The sequence below is a fragment of the Solanum dulcamara genome, chromosome 11, assembly GCF_947179165.1.
Source record: "Solanum dulcamara chromosome 11, daSolDulc1.2, whole genome shotgun sequence".
Classification (NCBI taxonomy): domain Eukaryota; kingdom Viridiplantae; phylum Streptophyta; class Magnoliopsida; order Solanales; family Solanaceae; genus Solanum; species Solanum dulcamara.
Genome location: NC_077247.1, coordinates 44,537,090 through 44,565,050, shown reverse-complemented (window position 1 = coordinate 44,565,050; position 27,961 = coordinate 44,537,090). Strand labels below are relative to the sequence as shown.

At 35.1% G+C, this 27,961-nt stretch overlaps 3 protein-coding genes and 2 non-coding genes across 5 annotated transcripts; 1 reads left to right on the top strand and 4 right to left on the bottom strand.

The window, feature by feature from the left end:
- The first annotated feature begins 3,231 nt into the window (after nt 1–3,231).
- TRNAR-ACG (transfer RNA arginine (anticodon ACG)) lies at nt 3,232–3,304 on the top strand. Its single transcript has one exon. It is a non-coding gene; the product is annotated as a tRNA-Arg (tRNA).
- On the bottom strand, nt 3,233–17,083 carry LOC129872613 (uncharacterized). The gene is made up of 13 exons (XM_055947554.1): nt 16,870–17,083; nt 16,360–16,524; nt 15,580–15,728; nt 14,225–14,602; nt 13,264–13,452; nt 12,340–12,400; nt 11,597–11,798; nt 11,283–11,404; nt 11,073–11,177; nt 7,495–7,817; nt 6,231–6,548; nt 5,369–5,535; nt 3,233–3,630 (listed from the first exon to the last, which is right to left on the bottom strand). Exons 1-12 carry the CDS (start codon nt 16,999–17,001, stop codon nt 5,379–5,381), a joined length of 2,301 nt encoding a protein of 766 aa, XP_055803529.1. The 5' UTR covers nt 17,002–17,083; the 3' UTR covers nt 3,233–3,630; nt 5,369–5,378.
- Nucleotides 9,228–9,299, bottom strand: TRNAT-UGU (transfer RNA threonine (anticodon UGU)). The gene has a single exon. It is a non-coding gene; the product is annotated as a tRNA-Thr (tRNA).
- On the bottom strand, nt 9,713–13,726 carry LOC129872186 (urease accessory protein G). Its single transcript, XM_055947074.1, has 7 exons — nt 13,531–13,726; nt 13,264–13,452; nt 12,340–12,400; nt 11,597–11,798; nt 11,283–11,404; nt 11,073–11,177; nt 9,713–9,994 (listed from the first exon to the last, which is right to left on the bottom strand). The coding sequence occupies exons 1-7, from the start codon at nt 13,602–13,604 to the stop codon at nt 9,911–9,913; spliced, it is 837 nt and encodes a 278-aa protein (XP_055803049.1). The 5' UTR covers nt 13,605–13,726; the 3' UTR covers nt 9,713–9,910.
- An 8,206-nt stretch (nt 17,084–25,289) lies between the features above and the next one.
- Nucleotides 25,290–27,438, bottom strand: LOC129873419 (DNA-directed RNA polymerase V subunit 7). Its single transcript, XM_055948513.1, has 2 exons — nt 27,294–27,438; nt 25,290–26,102 (listed from the first exon to the last, which is right to left on the bottom strand). Exon 2 carries the CDS (start codon nt 26,090–26,092, stop codon nt 25,550–25,552), a length of 543 nt encoding a protein of 180 aa, XP_055804488.1. The 5' UTR covers nt 26,093–26,102; nt 27,294–27,438; the 3' UTR covers nt 25,290–25,549.
- Nucleotides 27,439–27,961: the final 523 nt, after the last annotated feature.

Here is a 27,961-nt window from a genome sequence, read left to right as displayed (position 1 = left end):
GTTTGGAAACTCATAACAAAGTCTTATCTTACAAGTATTTTCTTTTATTTATAATTACAACTACCAAGTGTCGTCTATAATAACTGAATAGAGTATAAGTTAAAAACAAACAAATTAAATAATTATTAAATAAGAAATTGATTACTGCTGCATATTCAAATCAGAGGCTTATTTTCCTCAGACTTCCCTGATGTAGTAAAGTCATCTTTAAATGCTTGATTTTGCCAAATCAAGTAAAGTGTACACCCCCTAAATCCAATCTACTTACACATCTCATATATATGTACATCTGCAATTCAAACGGGTAATAACTTCCTCTCACTGTTACTCCCTCCCTCCCAAATTTACTTTGGCTAAAATGAACTAAAAATTAAAACGGATTAAAATCATAATCTATTAAAAAATAAAAATTGAATAATCATAATCTATCAAAAAAAAAATTGAATGATGATTCACATTTTCCCCCTTCATCCTACCCTCCCCCTTTGCCCACCCCATCCCTACCCTACCATCAATTGAGATTAGAGTCTTTGGGTTCAAATCCCACCCGATCAAATTAAGACCCGAGATCCAAGGCCCAAAGCACAGGCCCAACACAAGACACAAGGACCCCAAATCCGACTTTGACTTGAGATATGATTCGATCCGAGACCTAAATCCAAACCTTGATATCTATCCCTGCACTAAGTTAGGATTAAGTGGAGAGTCGAATCTCTAGTTAAGTAGAAAAAACACTTTTCAAGAAAAAAAATTCTTGAAAATGTTATAAAAGAAAGACTATAAAGTAAATACACCAAATAAAAGTATATAGAGAGATTATCATCTTATTCAAGTTTAAACTGATCTCTAAATAAAATGAAATGATTTTCTTTTTATAGAAGAATTGAAGCTGCTTATAAACTGCTTATACGAATCTAGAGCTACTTATAAGCTGCTTATAGAAACCTACTTATGAAGCTACTTAACGACCTGCTTGTAGAACTACTTATAAGCTACTTAAGAAATCTACTGCAGAGCTGCTTATAAAAGTAATAAATGGACATCCACAAATAAGTATATTAATAACAGAAAAAACATTTTTATGTGTACCATATACATTTATAGAAAAAAAATCAAAATAAATCTCAAATAGTAAATTAAAACTAAAAGAAAAATCTTTAAAATGGGGTAGAATTAAGCTAGTACTTCTTCCGTTTCAAAATTATATTTATTTACGTAACTAAGAACAATTAATTAATTTTTAAAATACTGTTTATTTTTTAAGAATAATTTTTTTTTTTTTTTTAAGAATGAAATAATTTCTTTAAAAAGTGTTCAAACTAAAAATACCATTTATTTTGAAACGACGGATAATAAGCTAACTTAGAGATTATATTAAAAATAAATTATATTAAATTAAGCTAAAAACATATTAATTCAATATAAATTATCTTCTGTATAACCCATAAAATCAATAAGATTTTTAACAGATCGTCAGTTTTGGACACCCCCTAAACAAAACCATCAATTTATCAAAATAATTTTAACTAACAATAAAAACAAACAAGCTTTTTTCTTAATTTCGAATTAGACTAGGCCAACAGAATTTTCTTTATAACCAAAATTGCATAACCAAGATTCGAACGGAGAAAAACAAACTAGCTTTATTACATAGAAACAAGGTGTAAATTAAAGGAATGAAGAGCTGACACCAGATGGCATCCATGCACAGCTGGAACAAACCTTACACCTCACTGTTACTCTACGTCGCCGGCGTTTCCAGCATTACCACCTCCTCTTCGCCGTCTCTTCCCTTCAAACTAAACGACAACGAATGCAACGGAACCATAAACCTCCCCGTAGGTGGGACCCACAGGTTGAGCAACCCTTGTGGCCTACCAGAAGGTCTCCGAACTAGCACTGTCATAAACTGAATCGGATTATGTTCCAGCATCTCCGACGTATCCTTCAACACATCGGAGAGCAATACTCGAGCGCTCCCTACCGGTTTCTCTCGAAGGTGACCGTGAGCGTAAATGTCCACGTTTAACGCCGCCATGATGTCATTTTCCGGCAGGTTTTCGTGGAACTTCACCTTAACTACCTGGTTCCAGATTGGATTGGTCCCGTCGTCACCGTCGCCGCCGTGCTCCGCTACTTTGGTTTTTGCCACGTGGACGTCTCTCTCCACGTAGACCTCGGCGTAGGTCCTCATCTTGGTCAAGTGCTTCACGTTCTTCAGGCCTTCGGCCGAGTATATGAGAACTTCTATTTCTCTAAGCCGCTCCTCCTGCGGTGACCTCCGCCGCCATAAATGAGATTCAGGCATTCCGGAGATGAATTGGAATTGATAAAGTGATTTTGCCAAATGCTGCTGTAATTTCTCGCTCCAACTTATATATTTACACCGACTCATCTTCTGGAAGTTTCCGATTGCAAAAGAATTTAATTTGAAACAATAAAAAGGGTCGTTCGGTGCACTAAGGCTTTGCAATGCGCAGGGTTCGGAGAGTCACATGACAACAACTTTATCAGTTACTCCAAGGTTTCTTCAAATTATCAGTTAACAATACTAGTACAATAATAACATATGCGATGTAACTCATAAATATTATAAAAAAGCTCAAATATTTATCAAATTTTAAGAAAAAACTCATATATGCAACAGTGGATTCATGGTTTTCATTAAAGGGCTAGCTTAAGATTTGAACTTACCTCAAGGTTAATATTTAACCCCTCAACAACTAAACTAATCTCTAATTTTTTATTCAAGAGGTTCAAAATTAATACATAGACATAAAAATTCTTAAAATACCTTATATACGCAAATTATTTGTTACACGTGGTCAATTATGATTTGGTCAAGTCATTAATTAAATTATTTTTTAAAAAGAAAAAAGATTCAAATATGTTATCGAATTTTGAGAAAGGACCCATTTATATCATTCGTTAAAAGTTTGACTCATTTATGTCATTTCAATTCACAAATAATGGCATAAATGAGTATTTTTCAAACGAAAATGACATAAATGAATTAAATTTTTAACGGATGATATAGACGAGACTAAGATTAGAAGTAGGATAGAGTCGAAGTTGAATGATAATATTAAAATAGAAATGCTACATTAAGTTTGCGCTATTATTGAATAGCATCATATATTACAATGTTCTCCAAATTCACAGGCGAAGACATAGTTAAAAAGCCAAGGGAAAAACGATAAATATTGTAAGGGAAACTGTTGTAGCATCTAAGACTCCATGGCCCAATGGATAAGGCGCTGGTCTACGAAACCAGAGATTCTGGGTTCGATCCCCAGTGGAGTCGCATTTTCACTCTTATACATCGTATACTTTTGCTCATCAACAGTATAATATCCGTTGAATTTAGCCTCTCAGCATTAGCAGATGTCTAAACACCGTAATAACAAAAAAAAATTATTCTCTCTAATCACTAAAAAGATGAGACATTCACGAATTTTTTTTCCATTCTCTAAAACAAAAAGCTGCACTGAAACTTGAAACTACTTGGTCTCTTCTAAGAAAGTCATTTGAAAGTGCTAGATGCATCCCGCCATTAAGTTGCCAAAAGCTGATGCTTGGATTCGCTAACCTCAGGGCTTGTTCAAATGAAGCTTCCAGCCTCAAAAACACCTGTCAGCCAAACTGAACATGTATAAATGCCATGCCCCTATTAGAATCTTTTTTCAGGAGGTGAATGGGGGTTGGAGCATCAACTTCAAAAAAAATTCTAACAACTGAGAGGTGAATAGGGCTGCTGAATTCTTCCGTCTTTTAAACACATATCTGCAGCTAAATAACACATAAGACAGCATAACATGGATCCCTAGCAACAAGTGTGTGATTACAGTGAGCTCACGTTAAGTCCTTGGTCATGGAAGCAAATCTGGAGATCCAAAGCTCCATTGAAGGCAGTTAGCTTTTCATGGATTTGGTGTAAAGAAGCTTGACTCATTCATGAGGGAAAAAAAGGTTTCCCCCGGAGTAGCAAATGTGTTTTGTGGGAGACATAATGAGAGCATTTGCCACTTGTTTTTGCACTGCCAGGTTACTGTGCAACTGTAGCAGCTTTTATTATGTATCATCGGAATGCAATGTGTCATTCCAAGGACTACAGATGATATGCTGGTACAGAGAAGGCGTAGGAGAGAGGAGTTCACCATGGTGGAAAACTATATCCGACTTTATTTGGGTGGAATATTTGGACTGAAAGGGAAAAAAATTGTTTTGAAGATTTTGCTAGCTCCATCAATAAAGTTAAATGTATATTTTCGTTTTGCTTATGGTGTCAAATGTAACATGTAATGAGGCTGAAACAGTTCTAGAAACACCAGAATCCCCACAAAGTAAAAGGGCCATATCTTTTCTTTTTGTTACATTTTAGAGTACCAGTAGAACATCCTTCATGCTGTTCAAATTTATAAAAGGAAAAGAGCCAAAAATACCTCTTAATTATTTGCAATAGGTCAAATTTATCCTCCGTTAAGTTTTTGGCTCAAAAATACCCTTCCTCCGAGGGTATTTTTTAGCCAAAGCCATAAAGGAGGATAAATTTGACCTATTTCAAAAAGTTCAAGGGTATTTTTGACCCTTTTTCCATTTATAAAACTACTCTACTTTCTCAAAAAAGAGTATTCTTCGTAGAACATGACTTATCAAACAATCAGATTTCTACAGCTTAATCTAGAATTAGCAATAGCTTACTCCTCTTAATTACTCAATATTAGATTATATGAATAATACAAAAAGGTAATCATAACAAAATTTACTGATTTTACAAAACTCATTTCCAAACATGCCTTAAAGAAGTATATAACATAAATTCCAACAATTTAGAATTCAATGCACTGCCAAAACACCAAGGCTTATAGTCTAGCAGTATTAGCGAGAGTCTTCCAAACGGTAGGGGTGGGTTCGATTCCTACTAGATTCCCCTATGTAATAAACATACATTTTCAAATATGTTCAAAACTTGTAAGTTCATTAACACACAAAAGAAATCAGTTAGTCCCCAATATGACTTCATACTACTTCAATTTTTTATTGAATGACTGTCAATTGCGGAGGTAAATAACAAACACAACTATTAAGGCCCAAAACATCCATGCTTCACATGATGTCACAATCAGTAAGAAACCAATAATCTACCGCTGTTATTTGGAGACTTCAATAAACCTGAAGCTTATATTCGGGTGAAAATTTGGTGTAAACACAACACTCCAGAATGAAAAAGATGACAAAATTCTTCCAAATAGAATGATGTCACCAATCACCATGAAGTGAAAGGAAAGCTGGTGACAATTTCACAATCTTTCAGATGCCTAAGCTGAAAGAAGAACATTATTGTCGATTATAGAAGTTAGAAGTTTACCTCCTCAGGTCTATGTCTGCTCTGTCTTGGAAGCCTTCAATTTCTCAATCTGCTTACGGAGATAAGCCTGCTTTAGTTTTTCTCGACGTGCTGCAACTTGTTCTTGCCTACGTACCTTGAGTTCTGATGCTTTTTCCCTTGCTTGACTTGCTTCTTCATGAACTTCCCTGAGAACAGCAACATGCAATGCAAATGTGAGTAGATAGTGTTGTGAGCATATTGAATATAGTAAGAGAAAACAGACTGATAAAGCAATAAATGAACTTCTTTGCAAAGAAGTAACAATAATTTTCTGCACTTGACTTATGTTTAGGGATCAAATTCTTTGCTCAGGTAGAAAGTTGTTTCTCAAGCAAACTACCCGAGAAAAGGAGGGGAAAAATAAACCAAGACAAGAAGGGGAAGGAGGAGAGGGGTTTCCTTTAAGCTGACAATCAAGAACAACCTAAGATACCTAGGATGTCATAGCACCCAAACTCCCCATCATCAAAATTCAGTGTCTTGCAATTCATTTGATTTTGATGAATATTGTTAACTGTTCCTCTTTTCTATGTTTGTTTATGGGAGCCCTTCTGCGTTTGAGCACATAAGCAAGTACCATTCTGTTCATTGATAGGTTTGTAATTCTTCCATAAAAAATGAGTAGATGTTTTATTTTCCAAAAGCTCTTAAATACTATTAGCATAAAGTGCTTGCAACAAATAATGATATGCACAAAATGAACCAGAAAGGCTTATGAGTGACTGCAAAGTCTCACAAACATCTTAAGTAGTGTAAACACAGGAACTGGTTTTTTTCTTACTTAACTATCCACACAAACATTTAAGCTCAAAATAGTGTACAATTAGCCATACATACATACATTACAAAACGCTTATGTTCACTTCGGTCGAATGTGCCAGCTTGGCGGCCAGGTCCTGCAGCTTTTGTGTCTGACATTAGGGAGGCATCATCATTTCCATCTTCATCTCTTGGTTCTGTGTTAGAAATATCATGCCGTTGAAGCTGCGCAGAGTCTTCCTGCTCCTGTCCCTTCCGAAAGAAATCAACACAGTACTTCTCTTCCTCCTCCCCGTCAGAAAGCTCACCTCTCACCAGCTTATCGTATAACTTAGCCTTTCGTTCTAAGGCAGCATAGCTTACTGATCCATCCTTGATTGCTTTCATCTCAAGCTTGTCCCTTAAATGAAGGAGAAATAGACATAAATTAAGCTTGTCCCTTAAATGAAGGAGAAATAGACATAAATTAAGCATGTAGACACTGTTGTGGAATCATAATATTAACCTCATAGAAAGTCAACACATATGCCTAAAATCCCTAAAGGTTGCTGCTTCTCTATTAAAACCAACTTCTTCCTGCAAGGTTGTGTCTTCTCTAATTTAATTAAACACTCTCTACCAACCCCTATCTAAAGGTGAAAAAGAATGCAAAGTATAGAGGGAACTTGATATGGAAAGACAAAGCAATTTGCTACGGGGAGACTGCTGGCACATCCAAACATGATTTGATTCTACAGTATAGAGCTGGAGTGCTAATTACCCTGGCGATTCAATTAAATGCCTTGGAGGTTTTCCGGCTCACAGGCCTCATAAGACAGCAATATGCTGCCAGAGCAATCCTCCACCCACTGCTTAACAGCTATGCCTTGAAAAAATATGAATTACCAAATGTGTAAACATGTGTAGGACTTGAGAAAATTATCCCAAAATAAGATAAATCCAGGTTTACCTCATGATATAATCAATCAGAACAAAGTATAAAATTGGTCCTAATTTCCACAATTGCATCAATGATCAAACAATAAAATTCTAGTATATGACTCGCTAACCGCCATCCCTTCCCAATTCCAATCCTACTATGAAAGCCCAGAATCTTAATCACAAACACAAATGCAATATGTAAGTTACTTTTAGACCAATTCCAATCTTAGTTAATCGCAGAATCCGATTGCTACAGAATGTTAGATTCCACTATTTGATAGTATCAAACTATCATTAATACATTCTTACTTTACCAAAATAGATTCTAACCCCATTTATGAAACCCCAGAACCCTGAACACGAAAATTGAAAACGAGTGCTAAAATTAACAACCAAAAATAGGGAAAGGGAAGCAGAAATTATACTTGGCCTCTCTGGCATCAACCCCATGATTCTTAGACGAAAAGACGTTCTTGGCAGTTATCTTCTTCTTAGCACGGTGGATCTCTAGATGGGAATAATTTGGGTCAGCAGTAGAAGGGTGGATGGTCTCCTTGGCAACGCGTTTGGCCTCTTCTTGAGATTTGTATAATTGGGCTTTAAGCTCAAGGATGGAAGAAGCACCGACGCCTTCAATTGGTCGGATCTTTTTGGGCATGATGGTGGATTCCGTTAGCCATCCTAACGACTCCACAACCACCCTCTTCTTCTCCTTATTATTCCCGCCTTCCTCCATTGATTTCTTGCTCTACTCAATTGGTTTTGATGGTTCTACTTGTTCCTTTCTTCTTCTCCCTGTCGTTTGGGTTTTGGGTTAGGATTGAGGACTCGGGAAATTTTGGAGCCTCTATTTGAAATACGACATTTTATAGGGGCTTTCTGAGAAACTTACAAATATTCTTTTCTTAAATTTTTATCATGGTGAAATAAAATATATTTGTCTTTCATTAATAGTTGGGTTAAATGTCCCTTCATTGTTACTATAACAAATACGTACCTAGGGAAATTTCAGATGCATGGTTGAGTACTAATTATTAGCGTTGATTTCGAATCAGCTACAGTTGTAATCGGAGGCGAGAGTGAGCATACAACATTTTAGATTTATTTGTTTTTCTCCGTATATATATTTTATCCGTCTTTTGCTCTTTGAGACAATCTTGTTTCTGTGATTCACTTTTGGAACTTGTACTTATTTTGTAGTAGCTTTGTACAAGTGACTTCTAGGTTCTACGAGGAATCTTTTGATTTGTATATATTTTGATTTGCTTCCGTCGTTCATCAGTATTCCTGTTATTTCATTATTGTTTTTAGTTTAAATTGTTGGTCTTCTACCCTTATATTCCATTACTCACAATTTCCGAATATGAGTCGGCTTGCCTACTGGGGATCATAGTAAACGTTATCATGACCTGAGAAATTAAGTCGTGACAAGTTGTAGAATTTAGAGAGGATAAAGTGTATGCAAATCTAATCCACGTTAATCACAGGCAAATTTGATTACCTTCTGCCAAGTATAAAATAATTATGAATTTGTAAAAATAATACATACTTGTCTCATAACTTATACATATTTTTTTTATGTGCAATTGTAAAATGATTATCAAACACTATATTTGCTATGCTGAATTTTATACAAAACAACTAAAAAGCATATCAAACTTAATAGGTTGAATCCATCGGTGCCCCTCTAAAGTTGGCATCAATTTTTATTTAAACACTTTAACTAAATTTTGTTCATTTTAGACACCTCATGTCATGCCTCGTTGTGTCTTTAAAAAAGTGTCAAAATGACACAGCGAACATGACATGAGGTGTCTAAAATAAACAATGCTTAGTTAAGGTGTCAAAATGAAAATTGGGACCAATTTTAGAGGGTCACCAATGGGTTCAACCATCTTAATATTAGCTACCTACCAAAAATAAATTAGTAATAGAAATATATTACAAATATATATAATGTATAATTTAAAATAATTGTTTACTAATTAAACAAACTAAAAATATCTTGTTATTATATATATATGTGTTAGTTTTGTTATTTCAATTAATGTTTTGTTATTTTATGTTTTATTTTGTATAAAGTAATATATAAATTTATTTGTTGAGTGGACAATAAAAAAAATAATACTAAATATTGCTTGTTTACTCCAACTTATTTTGCCCCCATGCAGGATCGAACTACAGACCTCCAGTTTACAAGACTGGCGCTCTACCACTGAGCTATAGGGGCTTCGTGTTTTACTGGTGGATGTTTGTCATTTTGTTTATTGAAAGACAAACAATAGAAACTGTTACTTTTGTCTGTTTGATTACAGTATGTAGCTTTTTGTTTTTAGAATGGTCTATTTGGACCTTTTGAAATGAATTACTATAAGTGAATACGTACTTTCTTGTAAATAAACGTTACAGATTTGAAAAGTACTTTAAAAGTACCATATCTTGGAATAGTTTTCATTCAAAAATATCCTAAATCTTACATAAAAAGCTCAACCAACCAATAAAATATTGAGTTTGGACAAAGGCAAAATACACAACTTGAAGTGACAAGAAGAAGAAGAAATACACACCTCAAGTGGGGTCTGGAAAGGTAAAGCATACACAGACCTTATTCTTACCTTGTGGAGATATAAGGGTTGTTTCCGAAAGAAAGTAAATATGATTAATGATGACCAAACGAACCAAATTAGATAGAGAAATTTGTAAATTATTTGGTGCTTGTACATAACAAGCATTATTCAGTAGATAGATTATATTAGTCCAGAAACAGGGAAATTGAATGTTGGATAGCATTAGAGAAGCTAAAAGATCCACAATGTTCAAGTAAATTTTCCGCTGAACATTTCAGCGCTTCTTATTGCCTGTTGCAACTTCCCAAGCTTGTAAGATGTGGTTCACTATGTCCTCTACGCCAACCCCATGCTTCACCTGCAGTTGAATCAACACATTCATATATTGCATTAGGAATCAATCGATGAAAATGACTCTGGGACATTTTCCTATGATGTGGCTAAGCAATGTGCAGTATCAATGAACAAACCAACTTCCATTTGCACAAGAGAATTCCATTCTCACAAATGAAACGTCATTCTTTTCTATAGTACTTGTCCTTAATAGTAGGCAAATCTTCTGTTGCACCCCTCGCTTTTTCTTTTTTAGTTCAAGAAGTTTCTACATCAAGGAATGTTATCAAAGAAATCTATCTGAACTGGAATATTTATGTTATTTGGTCACTAAGCATGCATATTTGATTGCATCTCTATAGACGAAGATTTAGAAGCTTCTCCACCGAGGAAAATGCCCCAAAGAATCACGAGAAACTAAAAGAGAACAAACGATGTATGTCTGACATGAAAACAATTTCTTTCACTCTTGACTTGTGTCATTGTTTAGTCACAATTTAGGAAAGCAAATGTAACATGGAATTCTACATAGCCATGGCAAAGATTCAAATTGCAAACACAAAGCCAAGACGACTTTTTACACCCTTATTACTATATTCTCTAAAATCAGCAGTCCCAAAGTGACCAAGCTATTCTGAATAGCAAGTAAATTCAGGATCAGTTCCAAAATGTCGTCTTGTGCTTGAGTTTATTTAATATGGTGAAGTCAAATCAAATGCAAACAATGCAAATGATATTACTATGAGCTGATTTTGACTTTTTGGAGATAGAAAGTCTATTTATGGAAAAAAGGTTAATGTTTATCGGACAGGCTATACAGACAGAAGGTAGAACAAAAATTGGACAAAGGGAGTTATTTTCTGACAAACATTTTACATTTCAAGAATTCAGAAAAAACGCAAATGACATTTTGTATCTACACTCATTGTTTACTCTTCAAATACTGGAGAGTTATAAGTTGATCTTTCTTAGTGCCAACCAGTTACAAACTCTACAAGAAGTCAAATAGGTAAAGCTTGAATGCCAGTGATTTGATTGAGACTCATTTATACTAATAAAATTACAAAAAAAAAAAGTGAATAGAGACGAGAAGATTAATGAACCTGAGCAAAAACAAAAGGGCCACCATCCCGCATCCGAAGTGCATCACGCTCCATGACAGACAAATCTGCTCCCACAGCTGGTGCCAAGTCGGTCTTATTTATCACCTAAAATATAAGAACCAACAATCATATAATAATTTGATCATGTGCATATAGAAGTTTACACTTGATAAATTTTGGAAGTCAAAATGTGCAAAATAATAAACATACAAGGAGATCTGCTTGTGTAATTCCGGGACCTCCTTTTCGAGGAATTTTGTCACCCGCTGATACATCTATTATGTAGATTATGTAGTCAGCAAGTTCCCTACTGAAATTGGCAGCTAGGTTGTCTGCAATGAAGGAAATTCGATTAAATGACAATAGATCTAAATTGAAACGGATTAATATCTTATCATAGTGATATTGTCTCTTCCTATAAACCAAGTAAAGCAGTGATGTAAGACGACCATTATCTTACTGAAAATATAAATTTAAATATCCTTATTAGTTTGTGTCTGCAAACAGTTTCTATGACCAATTACCTCCACCAGATTCACAGAGTAGTATATCTGCTTTGTACAAATTAGAAAGCTCCTCAAGAGGTCCAAGGTTAATGCTAATATCTTCCCTAATAGCAGCATGTGGGCACCCTCCTGTTTCCACTGCTCGAATCCTTTCCTCCGGCAATGCACCATGTTTTATTAAGAACTCTCCATCTTCTTTCGTGAATATATCATTTGTTACCTACAAAGAAATGCATCTTAACATAGACAAAGATTCATTCTACATCTTTAAACAAAAAAGTGAAGATTTCATGAACATAGACTAGGAAAGTGATGAAAGAGCATCGGAATTCCAGAACACCAAATACATGCTTGCACACAACTTATTTCCTGCCAAGCTAACAAACGTCTAGTAAAGTCCCTAAAATTTGGTTTGAAGTTTTGGCAGATGCCAATATGTGATGTGGAGGAAGGAGTTCTTAATGATTAGAAGAACAAGAACATGACCTATTCAGAAATCTTCAAAGGCAATTGTTAATAAAGAATGCAGTTATGCCTCTTGAATGACTCAATCAAATGGAAACTTGCACATAACCCCATCTTCATCTAGAATTTCTAGTGATGAGGCAGAGAAAGATATTAAAACCACCAATAGACTTTAGCTTCGTACTTCAAACCACAAAAGGAAATCCGCAAGTTCCAAACAATTGTGCAGACTAAACTCGTTCATGAAGCAATTATGTCATAATGGCAAAAGAAAGAAATCATTTGGTGGTACATACTGCTGCAAGACTGTATTGTTCCCTTAAGAGTTTACATAATGCCAGCATTAGAGCTGTTTTCCTGCATATAAAAGAATAGTTAGCCCCTCCAAAACTCAATATGTTCGATTCAATTCACTCCAGTACATTATGAACCTTGAACTGAAACGGAAAATACGCGTGCACACAAACAGACTAGGGGTGGCAATTGGGCGGGTTGGGTCAAGTTTGGACGGGTCATAATGGGTTAAAACAACAATTGACTCAAAACCCAACCCAACCCAAATTAGTTTGGGTCAAAACGGGTTAGGTAATGAGTTATATAACGGGTCAAGACCCAACCCAATCCAATTTTTACTAAGCTTAATTGTTTTATTTGTTCTTTAAAACTATTTTAATACCTAATAAAATTATTTTTTTCTTTATTATGGCTATATATAACATATCAAATTGAAAAAAAAAAAGTTTTTTAAAAATATTTTAACAAGATTTCTCATGAGCCAATTCGGGTTACATATCAACCCAATTTTTTATGGGTTGAAATCGGTTGAGCTAATAAATGGGCAGGTGAATAACCAACCCAAACTTAAACGGGTTGGGTTGGGTTGGGCGGATTGGGTTTGATTTTGCCACCCCTAAAACAGACACACTCACACAGTGAGATATGTGTCTCATGGAACATTTGTGTTCCTATATGCAGGGTTCTAAAGATTCAATTTTTTTTATCTATAAAAATGGTCCATTTTACTTGGGTTGCTGCAGCTGAAAGAAAATCCTAGTTATAACAGATACCAAAAGCTACTAAATGTCATCCTCCCCCTTCTGCTCTCATTACTCAAAGATTGCATTTTTCTTCTCAAATACTGAAACCCCTTTTACTTGAACACACACATCCCAAATAAGCAGGCATAAATTTATGGAAAATTTAGGGAAAAGAAGAAATACCCAGTACCAACAGGACCACCAATTCCAATAGTAAAGGCTCTTTCACTGAAGTTCCTGTCAATAAGTGGAGGTGCCCTTCTGCTAAAGTAGCCAGGTGAGTAAATAGGTTCATGAGAGTGAGGAGCCAACCCATCATGGCTATGGTATACTTTCCCATCTGCTCCTACCCATGATGTTGCTTTTGTGTCCCTGATTACAAATTAAGCCAACTAATTAATCAAGAATCAACCAAAAAAATTAATTAAAAATAACAGAGCAAGTTTGTACTCATGGCTATGTTCATGGTCATGATGATGATGGTGGTGGTCATGGTCATGCATATGGTGATCTGAAGAAGCCATTTGAGGTTTTGGGAGAGTGGAGATTCTCACAGTGACAGGGTTTCTCCGGGGAATAAGGGAGAGATAAGATTCGGAATCTGCCGTTAGATTAAAATATTCCTTAAATTATTTTTTATTGGGAATAGTTTGGTGATTATTTTTTTTTTCAAATGGTGATCCTTTTATATTTAAGAGTTGGTATAATCTTGTCCTTCAAATGTGGTTGTGAACAAAATTGGTTCTTTAATTTTACAACCATGTGATGCACAGTTATATCTTGCTAGAATTCCCAAGACTATGGAGTCTTTTTGGAGTAATTCTTTTGAAAGTACATTTTCAAGTTTTAACCTTGTGCATATTTTTGTCGATTTTTTCCGCCTCAAATTTAGCATGAAAATATGACATTATTTTAAATGATTCATCGATAAGTATTTATATCGTCATACAATACAAACTTGATGAATGCTCTAATCTATGTACAAGATTACATTCCCAAAACTACCTAATAATCACTCTTAAGAAATCACATTTCATGTTATGATGCATTCACATAATTGGTGCCTCTGATAAAAATACACCAAAACTCTATTACATACAAAATAGTTTTCAAAAAAAAAAAACATGAAACATTTCAAGTTTGTTGAAGTAACTTGTTGAGGACATTGCTTCTAGAAAAGAAAGTCCCAAGTGCATTGCTTTTCCTTCCTGATTCACTTCTCATAATCATTTTTTGCTCATCAGTCTGAGGAACAACTATTTCCACTTGGGGTGTCATAGTTTCATTATTTTCAAGAATGACCCCTTGTTTTTGTATGTACTCCCATTTGTCTTGGAAAAGATAGAAAAGTCCCATGAATGAGATTTGAGCTGTAAAAATTATTGTCCAGAGGCTTACTGGTTTTGATGTTCTTTCATGGTAGGCATTTAAGCCTGTGTAAGTGTTGATAATTCCTGCCAAGCATATTGTTGTTCCAAGAAGCCAATGGAAAAAGTACCATACACTTCTTCCTTTACTTCCCCTGCATTCCAAAAACAGTTCATAGTAGGTTAGTTTAAAGTTACATCCCATAGCACCCACTCCACTATTACATGAGAGTACTAGATAATAGAGATGTGTCTACGTTGAGTCGAATTCAAAATTTAGAGTTAGTTGATTTAGAGTGAGCGATTTTATTATATGTTTTTGTTTTAAATGTTTTTGTTTGGTATATGTACACATAATTCTAATTGAAATCAATGGTTTAGTTGAACCATAGAAGCCCCTAGTTGTGCATTACTCATATTGACATTATGCTTGTTATACAATAAGGCTCAAGGGTGTGACATAGTGTCAATAAAATTGGTGAAAATCATTAGAAAAATTAGAGTTCAAATTTTAATAAGACAGAAAACGCGCACTAGATAATTCGTTTTCATTCATAAGTTGGTGAATAAATCTATTCGATATTTGTATTAATGTAAAATAGCAAATACCCAATACTATAGTTGACATCGTGCAAAATGACTTCAACATCATTTTTTAAAATAAAACTATAGGTACAAAAGGACAAACAAGAAATTTTAGGAAATATCAGGTGCTACTATGCTAAAATAACCATGTCATACTTCTAGGTCAAACTTGAATAACTTTATACCTAAAACAGACACATGTGGGTAGGTAGAGAATACCTAGTGGCGTGACAAAACTCTCCCGCGTTAGCCCCAAGACGTTAATCTCTAACTAGAAAAGTAAATGCTTGAACTTGAGAAGCTTCTTGTCCAATAGGCTTCGGGAGAAGGGTGCCTCCTCACAAAGGGGGGGTCGCAATGACCAAGCCCTGGGCGAGTGTTTATTAAAAAATACAAGTCTCCGCGAAATTGTAAGATCATGTACGGAGATTCAATCTTCTTTTAGAAAGCAAAGGTGCTGCTTTTCCTACATATAATTTAATAATTCAACCTAGGCTAAGTTCCTCAAGATCTCTATTAATTGTGTCGAAAATAAAGGAAAAATTACCTCTTAGGCCTTCGAAATCCTATAAGAAATTGGATATAGATGGCAACATAAAGTGCTAAGCCTATTCTTTGGTGATTGTTGTTGAACAAATTCTCAAAGCTCTTTATTGATAGCACAGCTCCAGCAGTAGCCAACAGCACAGCGAGCACCTTTCTCAATTAAAAATAGAAAAAATTATTGCAGCCAGAAACAAAAGAGATAATATAATTTTTAATTGTCTGTTAGTTGAATTAATTCTCATTACTTGCCACATACAATGGCCATAATCATAGTCAAATCTATTTTACTTATAACTCCCACCAAACTGTGGGCTCACATAAATGAATTTTGAACTTTTTAACCTTTACTATGATTAAAGTGCACCTATGATAATTAAGTAGCAGAACAAAGTAAAGATCAATTTATGATCATTCCTTGTCACTGGTCAAAAGAAACATCTATCATTCATCAAATAGATGTCAAAAAGTTTTTTTTCTTTACAACAATTTCAATTCATCTTCAAAAGTTTTTCAGCATTTGAAATTAAATGCTCGATTTCAATGTGTTTGTCTTAGGTTACCTACTAGTATTTAAAAAGAACATTTTTTTTACAATTCTTTAATTTTAACTTTTCATGTTTAATGTTTAAGAGTTTAAGACCACAAGATTAAAATGCATGTTGACATATTTTTAATTAGCTTTGGTTTAAGACAAAAAATTTAAAAGTCTTTTTTACTATCTTAAAGTTCGCGTCAAGTTAACACTAAACAAACAAATTAAAACGGAAAGAGTATTAATTACCTGAAGAGTTCCATGAAGATGAAAGAGAATTTTGAGTTTTGTTCTGCTACACTCCTCTGTGTTGGAGAGTCTTATTGTGAGTATTCCAGCAGGCATCAAGAATCCCATTGAAGCCCATAATAGTATTCCATGAATTTCAATATCAAATATCTTGTGAGAATTCACCTGTACCATACTTTGCATTACTTGTCAAATTTTCATTACTTAATTCCTTATTTGGGAAAAAGCAGAAAGGAAGGGAAAGTAAAAGATCTTCCTATGTCACATTACAGACGGTCTGATGCTTTTAGAGTTTGCTCATATCGAATTGTCCAAAAGTCCATCAACCTATCCGAGGGATGATGAAGGCGATGCCACAATTAAGGAAACCACCCTCATATATATGTGAAAAATAACTAAAGTTTCTACCTTTGCTAACTAAAATCAATATTCAACTCGTCAAATTTAAATCCTGAATCCGCCTACGTACACAAAACAATTTTGTATGGAGTGGGGTGAGGGGAGTCATACCTTGGGAACATGTTGATTGATGCTAATCAACTGGCTGTTGAGTTGGATCTCTTCATTTGATAAACAATCAATGAAATGTGGAAGTAGAAAAAAAGCAAAGACTGAAGTAATTGGCAGCCAATATTTCCTCATTCTTGATTCTTCAGAATACAAGAAGATCAGTATTAATTCCAAGAACAGCAGCTTAAAAAGGGCAGCTAATTCAGGACTGAAGAAATCTGATTTTTTTAGGAAAGTAAAGTACTATGATGGAAGAGGAAACTCAAGATGACAAATTGTTTGTTGCAGTGAGATATAGACCTTTAAAACCATGCAAGCAATTAAAGGACAATTTTAAAGTTTTTTCACTTTATAACATTCTCAACTTTTATGGCTTTTTTTTCTATTTAGACCTTTAAAACCATGCAAGTGTTATAATATTTAAACAAATGAACAATTTGAGAAAGAATAAATAAGGGAACAGGAGGAAGAACAGAATAGAAGAAAAATAGGTATGTTTCATTCTTCTCCGTGTATGGCTATTTATAGCCTGAATGAAGAAGGAGATAAGAATGAAGGAGTAAATTTTCTTATAGTGGGTCCCATAATGTGGACAGCCACTACTCCTAACACTCCCCCTTGGATGTCCATGCGTAAAAAAAAAATCTACTGAAAAAAATATACAAAGTTATTTTGAATATCTATATTTGGTAATACGCTTTGATTGCTGCCTCATTAAAAACCTTACCAGGAAAACCCAGTGGGACAAAACCTTGGTTAAGGAAAAAAGAGTGCAGCGCGTATTTTACTCCCCCTGATGAAAACTTCATTTGATATTTTGGAGACGTCGCATTCCAACCTTATGCCTTAGCTTCTCAAAAGTTGATGTTGGTAATGCCTTTGTGAATAAATCTGCAAGATTATCACTTGAACGAACTTGTTGTACATCAATTTCACCGTTCTTCTGAAGATCATGTGTGAAGAATAATTTTGGTGAAATGTGTTTCGTTCTGTCTCCTTTTATGAAGCCACCTTTCAATTGAGCTATACATGCGGCATTGTCTTCAAATATAATTGTGGGTACTTTAACATCATTTTCCAGACCACATCTTTCTTTGATGAACTGTATCATCGATCTCAACCACACACATTCTCTACTTGCTTCATGAATTGCTATTATTTCAGCATGATTTGAAGAAGTAGCAACAATGGACTGTTTTGTAGATCGCCATGATATAGCAGTCCCTCCGTGTGTAAATAGATAACCTGTCTGAGATCGAGCTTTATGTGGGTCTGATAAATAACCTGCATCTGCATAACCAATAAGGTCTACGCAACCTTTGTTAGTATAAAACAAACCCATATCAATAGTACCCTTCAGGTATCGCAAAATATGTTTGATACCGTTCCAATGCCTTCGTATTGGGGATGAACTATACCTTGCTAGCAAATTAACAGAAAATGTTATATCAGGCCTAGTTGCGTTAGCAAGATACATAAGTGCACCAATAGCACTAAGATATGGTACTTCAGGACCAAGAATTTCTTCATCCTCTCTTGGAGGTCGAAATTGATCTTTTTCCACTTCAAGTGATCGAACAATCATTGGAGTACTTAATGGATGTGCTTTGTCCATGTAAAATCTTTTTAAGATTTTCTCAGTGTAGGCAGATTGATGGACAAAAACTCCGTCTGCTAAATGTTCAATTTGCAGACCTAGACAAAGTCTTGTCTTTCCAAGGTCTTTCATTTCAAATTCTTTCTTTAGATATTCAATTGCCTTTTGGACCTCTTCAGGGGTTCCAATGAGATTTATGTCATCAACATAAACGGCGAGTATAACAAACTCTGATTCCGTTTTCTTGATAAAAACACATGGACAAATAACATCATTAATATAGCCTTCATTTATTAAATACTCACTTAGGCGATTATACCACATGCGCCCTGATTGTTTCAAACCATATAATGATCTTTGTAGTTTTATTGAGTACATTTCCCGAGACTTTTTACATGCTTCAGGCAATTTTAATCCATCTGGAATTTTCATGTAAATTTCATTATCAAGTGAACCATAAAGGTAAGCTGTAACTACATCCATTAGATGTATTTCAAGATTTTTATGTACAGCTAAACTGATGAGATATCGAAAAGTTATTCCATCCATAACTGGTGAATATGTTTCTTCATAATTGACTCCGGGTCTTTGAGAGAATCCTTGTGCAACAAGGCGTGCCTTATATCTTACAATTTCATTTCTCTCATTTCGTTTTCTAACAAAAACCCATTTATAGCCAACTGGTTTTACACCTTCAGGGGTTTGGACTACACGTCCAAAAACCTCACGTTTAGCAAGTGAGTCTAATTCTGATTGAATTGCCTTTTGCCATTCTGGCCAATCACATCTACGTCGACAATCTTCGACGGATTTAGGTTCAAGACTTTCACTATCTTGCATTAGGTTAATTGCAACATTATACGCAAAAATATTATCCATCGTAATTTTTGATCGATCTAAATTTATCTCATCACCGGTAGAACTTATTGAAAGTTCTTCATTCACTTGAGTATCGGGTTCACTGATTTCTTCAGGAATATCAGGATTACTCAAACCTTGACCTTCTTCAGGAAGTTCGTGTGTAGTATCATCTTTATTATTTCTTACGCTTCTTTTTCTAGGATTTTTATCCTTTGAACCCAACGGTCTACCACGCTTCTGGCGTGTTTGGGATTCAGAAGCTATGATACTTGTAGATGGTCCTTTTGGGACATCAATTCGGATAGGTACATTCACTGCAGGGATATGTGACTTAGTTATCCGTTTCAAATCAGTAAATGTATCTGGCATTTGATTTGCTATTTTCTGCAAGTGGGTGATCTTCTGGACCTCCTGTTCACATGTGCGGGTACGTGGATCAAAATGTGTTAGTGATGAAACTTTCCACGCAATTTCTTTTTCTTTTTCGGGTTCCTTTTTCTCTCCCCCTAATGGCGGGAAAATTGTTTCATCAAACCGACAATCTGCAAATCGAGCAGTGAATAAGTCTCCAGTCAACGGTTCAAGGTATCGAATTATGGAGGGTGAGTCAAACCCAACATATATACCCAACCTTCGTTGAGGGCCCATTTTTGTACGTTGTGGTGGTGCTACAGGCACGTATACCGCACAACCAAAAATTCTTAAATGGGATATATTTGGTTCATGACCAAATACTAATTGTGACGGAGAGTATTTATTATAGTGAGTCGGTCTAAGACGTACAAGTGCTGCTGCATGTAAGATAGCATGACCCCAAACAGTAATTGGCAATTTTGTTTTCATTAGTAGAGGTCTTGCTATTAATTGTAGGCGCTTAATAAATGACTCTGCAAGGCCATTTTGAGTATGAACATGAGCAACAGGATGTTCAATTTTTATCCCAATTGATATGCAATAATCATTAAATGCTTGGGATGTAAATTCTCCAGCATTATCAAGGCGAATGGCCTTAATTGGATAATCTGGGAATTGCGCTCTCAATCTTATTATTTGTGCTAACAATTTCGCAAACGCCAGGTTGCGAGATGATAATAAGCACACATGAGACCATCTAGATGATGCATCTATTAGGACCATAAAATATCTAAACAATCCACTAGGTGGATGAATAGGTCCACATATATCTCCATGTATACGCTCTAAAAATCCAGGAGATTCGATGCCAACCTTCAGGGTCGATGGTCTGGCAATTAATTTGCCTTGATAACAAGCAGCACATGAAAATTCATCATTTGTAAGAATCTTCTGGTTCTTTAAAGGATGTCCAGTTGAATTTTCAAGAATTCGTCTCATCATTATTGATCCAGGATGGCCTATTCGATCATGCCATAACACAAATATATTTGGATCAGTAAACTTCCGGTTTACGATCATATTTGCTTCAATTGCACTAATTTTTGCATAATATAGGCCAGATGACAGAGTTGGTAATTTTTCCAAAATATATTTCTTTCCTGAGACACTCTTGGTTATACCAAGATATTCAATATTCATTTCATTTAATGTCTCAACATGATATCCATTTCTGCGGATATCTTTAAAACTTAATAAGTTTCTTGGGGATTTAGAAGAAAATAGTGCATCTTCTATAACAATTTTTGTCCCCTTAGGCAGAATTATAGTAGCTCTTCCGGAGCCTTCTATCATTTTTGAATTACCAGAAATTGTAGTTACATTAGCTTTTCTTCTAAGTAAATCGGAAAAATATTTCTCGTCTTTAAATATAGCATGGGTTGTTCCACTATCAATTACACAAATATCTTCTTGATTGATCATTGATCCAAATAAAATTTGAGGCATTTTCATATTTTTTCTTCAAAAAAAAAAGAGTAAATATTATAATTAATACCTGATTTATTATACAAAGTTTTATTTCATTACATTGAGCTAGAAAAATACAAACATAATATTTAATATCATACAACAACAAAGAAAATTATTTAAATATTATCGGGCTTATCAATATTCATATTTACTTCTGGAAAATTAAAGAAATCAGCTACATCCAGATGCATGGGCTCAATATTGTCCTCAGAGATAAAATTTGTCTCTGGATTATTTTCTGCCCTCTTTAACGATGCCTGATATAGCTGAACCAAGCGTTTTGATGACCGGCAAATCCGCGACCAGTGCCCCACACCTCCACATCTATGACATATTGTTTCTGAATTATCCTTTGGTAAAGCTTCTGGCTTTTTACCCTGCCTTTTATATTGCTGGTTATTTCTTGGTGCCAGCCGAGCATCATGATTAAAATTTCTTCTTTGACTACGACCACGACCACGACCACGACTGGGGCCATGGCCTCTTTCTCGTTGGTTAGAATTTGCCTGATTCACTTCAGGGAGTGGCAAAGAACCAACTGGCCGACTATCATGATTTTTCATTAATAGCTCATTATGTCTTTCAGCAATAAGAAGGTGAGAAAGTAATTCAGAATATTTTTTAAAGCCTTTTTCGCGATATTGCTGCTGCAGGAGCATATTCGCGGGTGGAAATGTGGAGTATGTTTTTTCAAGTTTATCTTGTTCCGTGATTTCATCTCCGCATAAAGTTAACTGAGCTATAATTCTAAATAAAGCAGAATTATATTCAGTTATATTTTTAAAGTCCATCAGTCTCAGATTTAACCAGTCATAACGTGCTTGTGGAAGCATGACCAACTTCAGGTGGTCATACCTTTCTTTTAAATTTTTCCACAATTTCAAGGGATCTTTTAATGTAAGATATTGTAATTTAAGACCCTCGTCAAGATGGTGGCGGAGGAAAATCATAGCTTTTGCACGGTCTTGACTAGATGCCGTGTTATCATCTTTGATGGTGTCTGCCAGACCCATCGATTCAAGATGAATTTCGGCATCTAGTGCCCATGAGGAGTAATCTTTTCCAGAGATATCCAAAGCAACAAATTCAATTTTGGAAATATTTGCCATTTTATAAAAATAAAATTAAGTAAAACTCTTACCACTTTTGTTACCTTGAAAAATTAGCCGGAGCCTCGTGCTGATAACGTGTTATAATATTTAAACAAATGAACAATTTGAGAAAGAATAAATAAGGGAACAGGAGGAAGAACAGAATAGAAGAAAAATAGGTATGTTTCATTCTTCTCCGTGTATGGCTATTTATAGCCTGAATGAAGAAGGAGATAAGAATGAAGGAGTAAATTTTCTTATAGTGGGTCCCATAATGTGGACAGCCACTACTCCTAACAGCAAGCAATTAAAGGACAATTTTAAAGTTTTTTCACTTGATAACATTCTTAACTTTTATAGCCTTTTTTTCTATTTCTAATGACAGACAAGGATAACCATATTGACTTTATTTAATCTAGGTTGCAATGATGAGCATGTTGTATAGATTAGACTAAAGACATTTTGTAATTTGTATTATCTCTACCAGGATGTATCTTTTGCTTCTTGTATAAAGAAGCTACTTTTCAGATCATTGAACAAAAAGACCAACTGCCCATTTCTTCCTGTCTAGTGCAAAATTGCTAGCTATATATAATAGTAGTAACATCTACTTTTCATATACTAAAAGTTACTACAGTAGATATAGGAGACAGAATGTATGGTAATAAGAATTCTTTTTTTATTTGGAGAAATTTCTGATAACAACTATGCATCAATTTCAAACAAGTTCGGATTAGCTATATGAATCCCCACTTCTTCATTTAAAATCATATCATATAATCATTTATGAGGATTCATCATGAATTGATAAGTTTTACGCTGACTATCAGCCTACCACAATCCTTTTATATGACTTGGGACTGACAGTGGGAGCAAGCTCATTTATAATTGAAGTTGATAGTAAGTTAGCATTGCATAATTAGTCATAAGCTTAATATATTCCCTTCTCAAAATTCAATGGGTTGATAGAGACACAATTATAGCTAGAAAAGAATTTTTAAATATCCAGTGAAGAAGAACACCACAAATTTCAATCATTTGGATTTATGGGAGATATCACTTTTCTAACCAAAAATTGAGCAAACACCAAACATGTGATTTCTTCACAAAAACGTATGAGCATTGCTATTAGTAGATACAACTAAAGCTTGATTAGCAAGTTTTTTTTCATGTCAGTTTATGTCAAGTTTCAGTACAAGACAGCTCAACAGTAGAAAATGGTAATGATATTTGCATACAAGTGGTAGACAAAGATAAAGTGCTTTTGCCCCATGTAATCATATACAAAAAGCTTCTTTCCTCACCTTCATAATAATGGTTCCCAAAGTGTACCATATAAAAGCATATACATGTAAATTAGATTGTCAATTTTCTTTTATATAATATCAGTATAGTTTAACATGTGATAGTAGGTTAGTTACCGCTATCTTAAAATTGACTTAATTGTGTGAATAATTCTTATGCGTCTTCAATTCATAAAACTTAAAACTATTTTATAAATTGAGCATATACTTTGGGGTCCTATAGTCAACATCCAAAACATTTTTGCTCAGCAACTATTTCCATATTTCAATTTTATGTAATTTCTCTATCTATTTTAACTAAAAAAACAAGTAATTCCTCTTCCTATTTCACTTGAGAAATATTGGTTGAAGGAACTTTAGGAAAATGTTAATTCATGACACAATTTGAAACTCATGGAGTATTTTATTTTAGTCTTTGTTTAGAAAGATTAGTGTCATGGCTTACTTTTACTTTAATATATTGAGTATCCCCTTTTCATTTTCCCTCTTTGAAATTCTTGATTGAGGTTATTTCACCTGAGGCATGTCAAACATTGCTGCTATATAAAGTAGATTGACAAAACGTTAGTCCCTTTGTTGGAGTAATAATGGCTCCATATATAGTAGAGATTTTCATATAGTAGCACTTTTGTAACAAATGAAGAACATTTTGACATCTATCCTAGTTTGGTGAGGGGTCACATCCATGTCCTAAATTCCATCTTTTGCTATGCATGCACTTTTTCTTATCTTTATTGTCTGAAAACTTCTACCCAAAATCCTTTAATCATTGTGAAACCAGATGATTATAACATTTAATGACATGTAATTGGCCTATCTGATATGAGGTGTTGCAAGAGCAATGCAGATTTTGAGTTTCTTTTTGCTTTTTCAAATATTCATATCAGCCCTTTAAATGGACAACACCTGCACACAACCAGGGGCGGAACTACAGGGGTACAGGGGTGCGAGGGGTGGCGACCGAACCCCCTTCGTCGGAAACTTGCATTATATATATACTGCAATTTTTTTTATTCATGTACAAATATTATTTTTGCATCCCCTTAATAAATGGAGATTGTGGATTAGTGGATAAGGCGCCTGTGATTGAGCCCGCGGTCGTGGTTCCGCCCCTGCTGACACAACAACAAAAAAAGAAAGCCAATACTGATGGTTCAATGTATAAAGAAGGATCCCATCTTTTATACACTAGATGATTTTTTACCTATCAAGTTGCCTAAAAATAGTTATATGGAAGTGTCCATACAAAAGGACAACACACCCAATGAATCTTGAATCAACTCAACTAAAGCACCAATTGATCAGAACAAAAAGGCTTCACAATGAATCTTAAATCAACTCAAGTAAAGCACCAGAATTGCATAAATCTGAAGTTGCTTCTCAATGCACATATGACCAAATATGTTAAATGAACAAGTTGGCCCTAGTAGCTTTGTATGTATTCTTGAGGCCACTCTCAGGAAAATATACAGCAGACTCACATATGCAACCAGAACTTCATAAGATTTACATTTGGTTGTCCAAAAGAACAAATCAATTAGAATCCCAACACACTAAATCAAGAAACACTAACCAAATACTCAACACCATGCACCAAAATTTCTATCATTGAACTGCTGATCATAACATTTTTAATACATAATAAAAAAAAATCACATAGAGAGAAATATCAGTCAAGAGAACTAGACACTTTGGAAAGGTATTTTAAGTAAAGGTTTATCACCTTAACAAGTAAATGTATCTGCGAAGACATGCTACGCCTTAAAACATTTACTTGACCACTTAAAGTGAGTAAGACACTTCAGAGAGGGTCAGCAACATCAACAGAAAAGTCAAATTCAATCCAAAACAGTAGTACTAAACACAGATATAGCTAGAGAAGTTAGATTTACATGTCACTGGTCTATGTCCAAAATGAGCCAATCATGGAGAACAACCGAAATCTAAACAGAACTTTGTGAGATGGGTCCGAGGTAATCACCCTCCAAGCTCACAACTGCTTGGAATTCCTTCTCCGCCTCCACATACCTTGCTCCAACCACGATGAAACGCACCACAGTGTCTTTCTCAATTCTTGACATCTTCTCATTCATAAAGATAGGATTTTCTCCAGGCACATACTTATAATCCGCCATCTTCTGATGAGAGAGGTATACCTTGTCAGTGGGGCCACATCTCAAAAAGACACCGTGCTTCAAGATCTTGTCAACAACCCCTTCCAAGATCTCTCCACGGAATATCTTGAAGGTAATGCAGCTGAATTCCACAGGGAAAAGCACATCACCAGCGTGTTCTCGAACTTTCCCTTCCCCAATCCTCTCCAATGTAGTGAGAGCCATAAAGTAACCGAGATTTTTTGAGGCCTTCTTGGAAGCAAAGTCATCCATGAGGCGAATAACAATTGCCTTCTGAAGCATTAAACCTTCAACATCAAGGTTCTCAGCAGGGATTATCACATTCCATGACAACTGAGATTTCAAATACATTTTAAGTGACCTGTCACAAAACAAAACACGGTGGGCTTTATCAAGGGAAATATGAGGCCTTACAGAGAAACCATGCAGTCACAGCAATGCTAGTATGGAATTTCAAGAAAATGTTTAGAATTTCATATGCCACAAGCACATATACTGAAATTTATCCATCAGGAGAAGATTTCTAATCCTCACAAACACTGTTAAGGTGCAAAAGGTACTGGGTAGGGAACCGCAAGAGACAGAATGGTACAAGGATTTGGATGTGGTGTCCTTAACTACCAGTATCAGTCACCTTTCCCTCAAATAAGTTGCAGAGATTGGCTTGAAACATCACAGGCAAACATAGAAGACTACACAAGTTCATTCCTGTGAGATAGACTTTATCAGCTCATATGAGAATACAGCAATCAGGCTGTTGCAACATCGTCATTAATAAGATAATACAACCACCCCCCAAAAAAACACTCTAATAAGAGTATTTACACCAATTTGAAACTCTTCTAACTTCGCTAAACCAACCATTGGAGGTAGAATGGTGAAATAGAGTTTTCCACCGACAAAGAAAGAATTTTTCAAATAATCAAATTGCTTTTAGAAGCCAACTGCAGGTAAGTGTCTATGCCCAGCATGAGTTGGTAACTTAAGAAAAGAGAGTGGAAAAACTTTTTGGAACCAGTCAAGTTATATTTACAATGTTAAGTAGATAAAACTTAAATCCATCCTTCTCACTCGGATTTGAGCAACATGTGAAGATCAACCCAACTTTGAATTTACCAAATGCCCCATATTTCAATCAGCTTTCCTTGCGAGCATTTTCGGAGAGTCAATAATGCAAAAATCATAGGCATATAAGAGTAAATCTAGATAAGAAAGAGGAAACACCGAATAATCAAGAAGAATACGAGGAAAAAGGATTAATTTTGGCTCCATATTTACCTGGGATTAGGAAAACTTTCAAATAACTAGGGTAAAATCTGAAACAATTTCAGAATGGTCTCAAAAGCTAAATTGGGACTTCACCTTTGCTTTTGAGCTTCTAAAGAGTGAGGAATAGTGAGCAAAAATGGAGGAAACTAGATTTATGTTACAGTATACTACAGCATTGCATGATCAGAAAGTAACAAGTAAAGGAAACAATTTGAAAAATTCTGAAACTAGAAAAGAGCACAAGAGAAAGAACCGGCGACGTCGGTACTGTAGTGGGACGAACCTTTGGTAGACAACCCAGCAACGGCGGCACTGTAGGGAGACGGAGAAGGTGAGGTACGGCAACTTTTGGAATTGGGTTCAGCTCACTTGTGATGGTGAATTGGTGCTACGTTTTTAGTCCACAAAGTTATGTTATTTTCAGTTTAATCCTTTTTTTTTTAATTCATACTCTAATTACTAACCACGTGTTTAGATTCTTTTACGACTTACCGAGGACATGACCCTAGATAGGAGGGTGTGGAGGACACAAATTAGGGTAGAAGGCTAGTACATAGTGGTTTTATTCTCCCTTATTCGTAGGCGTATTAACGCACTATGATTTCTTGTACTCTGATGTATGTTATTTATGGTATTTATGTTATTATCCAATAATAATATCTACTGTTTTTTGTGCTTTGATTATACTATTGTTTGGACCGTTTTCGTCATCTACTTATCTACTTATTTATTCTAATATTCTTGTCTGACCTTTTTCTATGCTTTTATTGAGCCGAGGGTCTTTCGGAAACAACCGTCCTACATTGGTAGGAGTCAGGTCTGCGTACACTCTACCCTCCCCAGACCCCACGATGTGGGATTTCACTGGATTGTTGTTGTTGTTGTGTTTAGATTCTTTTACTCTTTTCATTTCACCCATATGTTTCTTCCTTTGGTTAATTTTCATGTCTT

Excerpts from the sequence above, each read along its gene's own strand:
- LOC129872613 (XM_055947554.1), bottom strand. The coding sequence starts at position 17,001 with ATGAGGAAATATTGGCTGCCAATTACTTCAGTCTTTGCTTTTTTTCTA. Across the intron at positions 16,525-16,869 it reads TCAATCAACATGTTCCCAAG|GTGAATTCTCACAAGATATT; the intron begins GTATGACTCCCC and ends AGTATGGTACAG. Across the intron at positions 12,401-13,263 it reads GGTGGTCCTGTTGGTACTGG|GAAAACAGCTCTAATGCTGG; the intron begins GTATTTCTTCTT and ends TTTTATATGCAG.
- LOC129872186 (XM_055947074.1), bottom strand. The coding sequence starts at position 13,604 with ATGGCTTCTTCAGATCACCATATGCATGACCATGACCACCACCATCAT. Across the intron at positions 11,405-11,596 it reads ACTCTGTGAATCTGGTGGAG|ACAACCTAGCTGCCAATTTC; the intron begins GTAATTGGTCAT and ends CCTTCATTGCAG. Across the intron at positions 11,178-11,282 it reads TTACACAAGCAGATCTCCTT|GTGATAAATAAGACCGACTT; the intron begins GTATGTTTATTA and ends CTTATATTTTAG.
- LOC129873419 (XM_055948513.1), bottom strand. The coding sequence starts at position 26,092 with ATGTATTTGAAATCTCAGTTGTCATGGAATGTGATAATCCCTGCTGAG.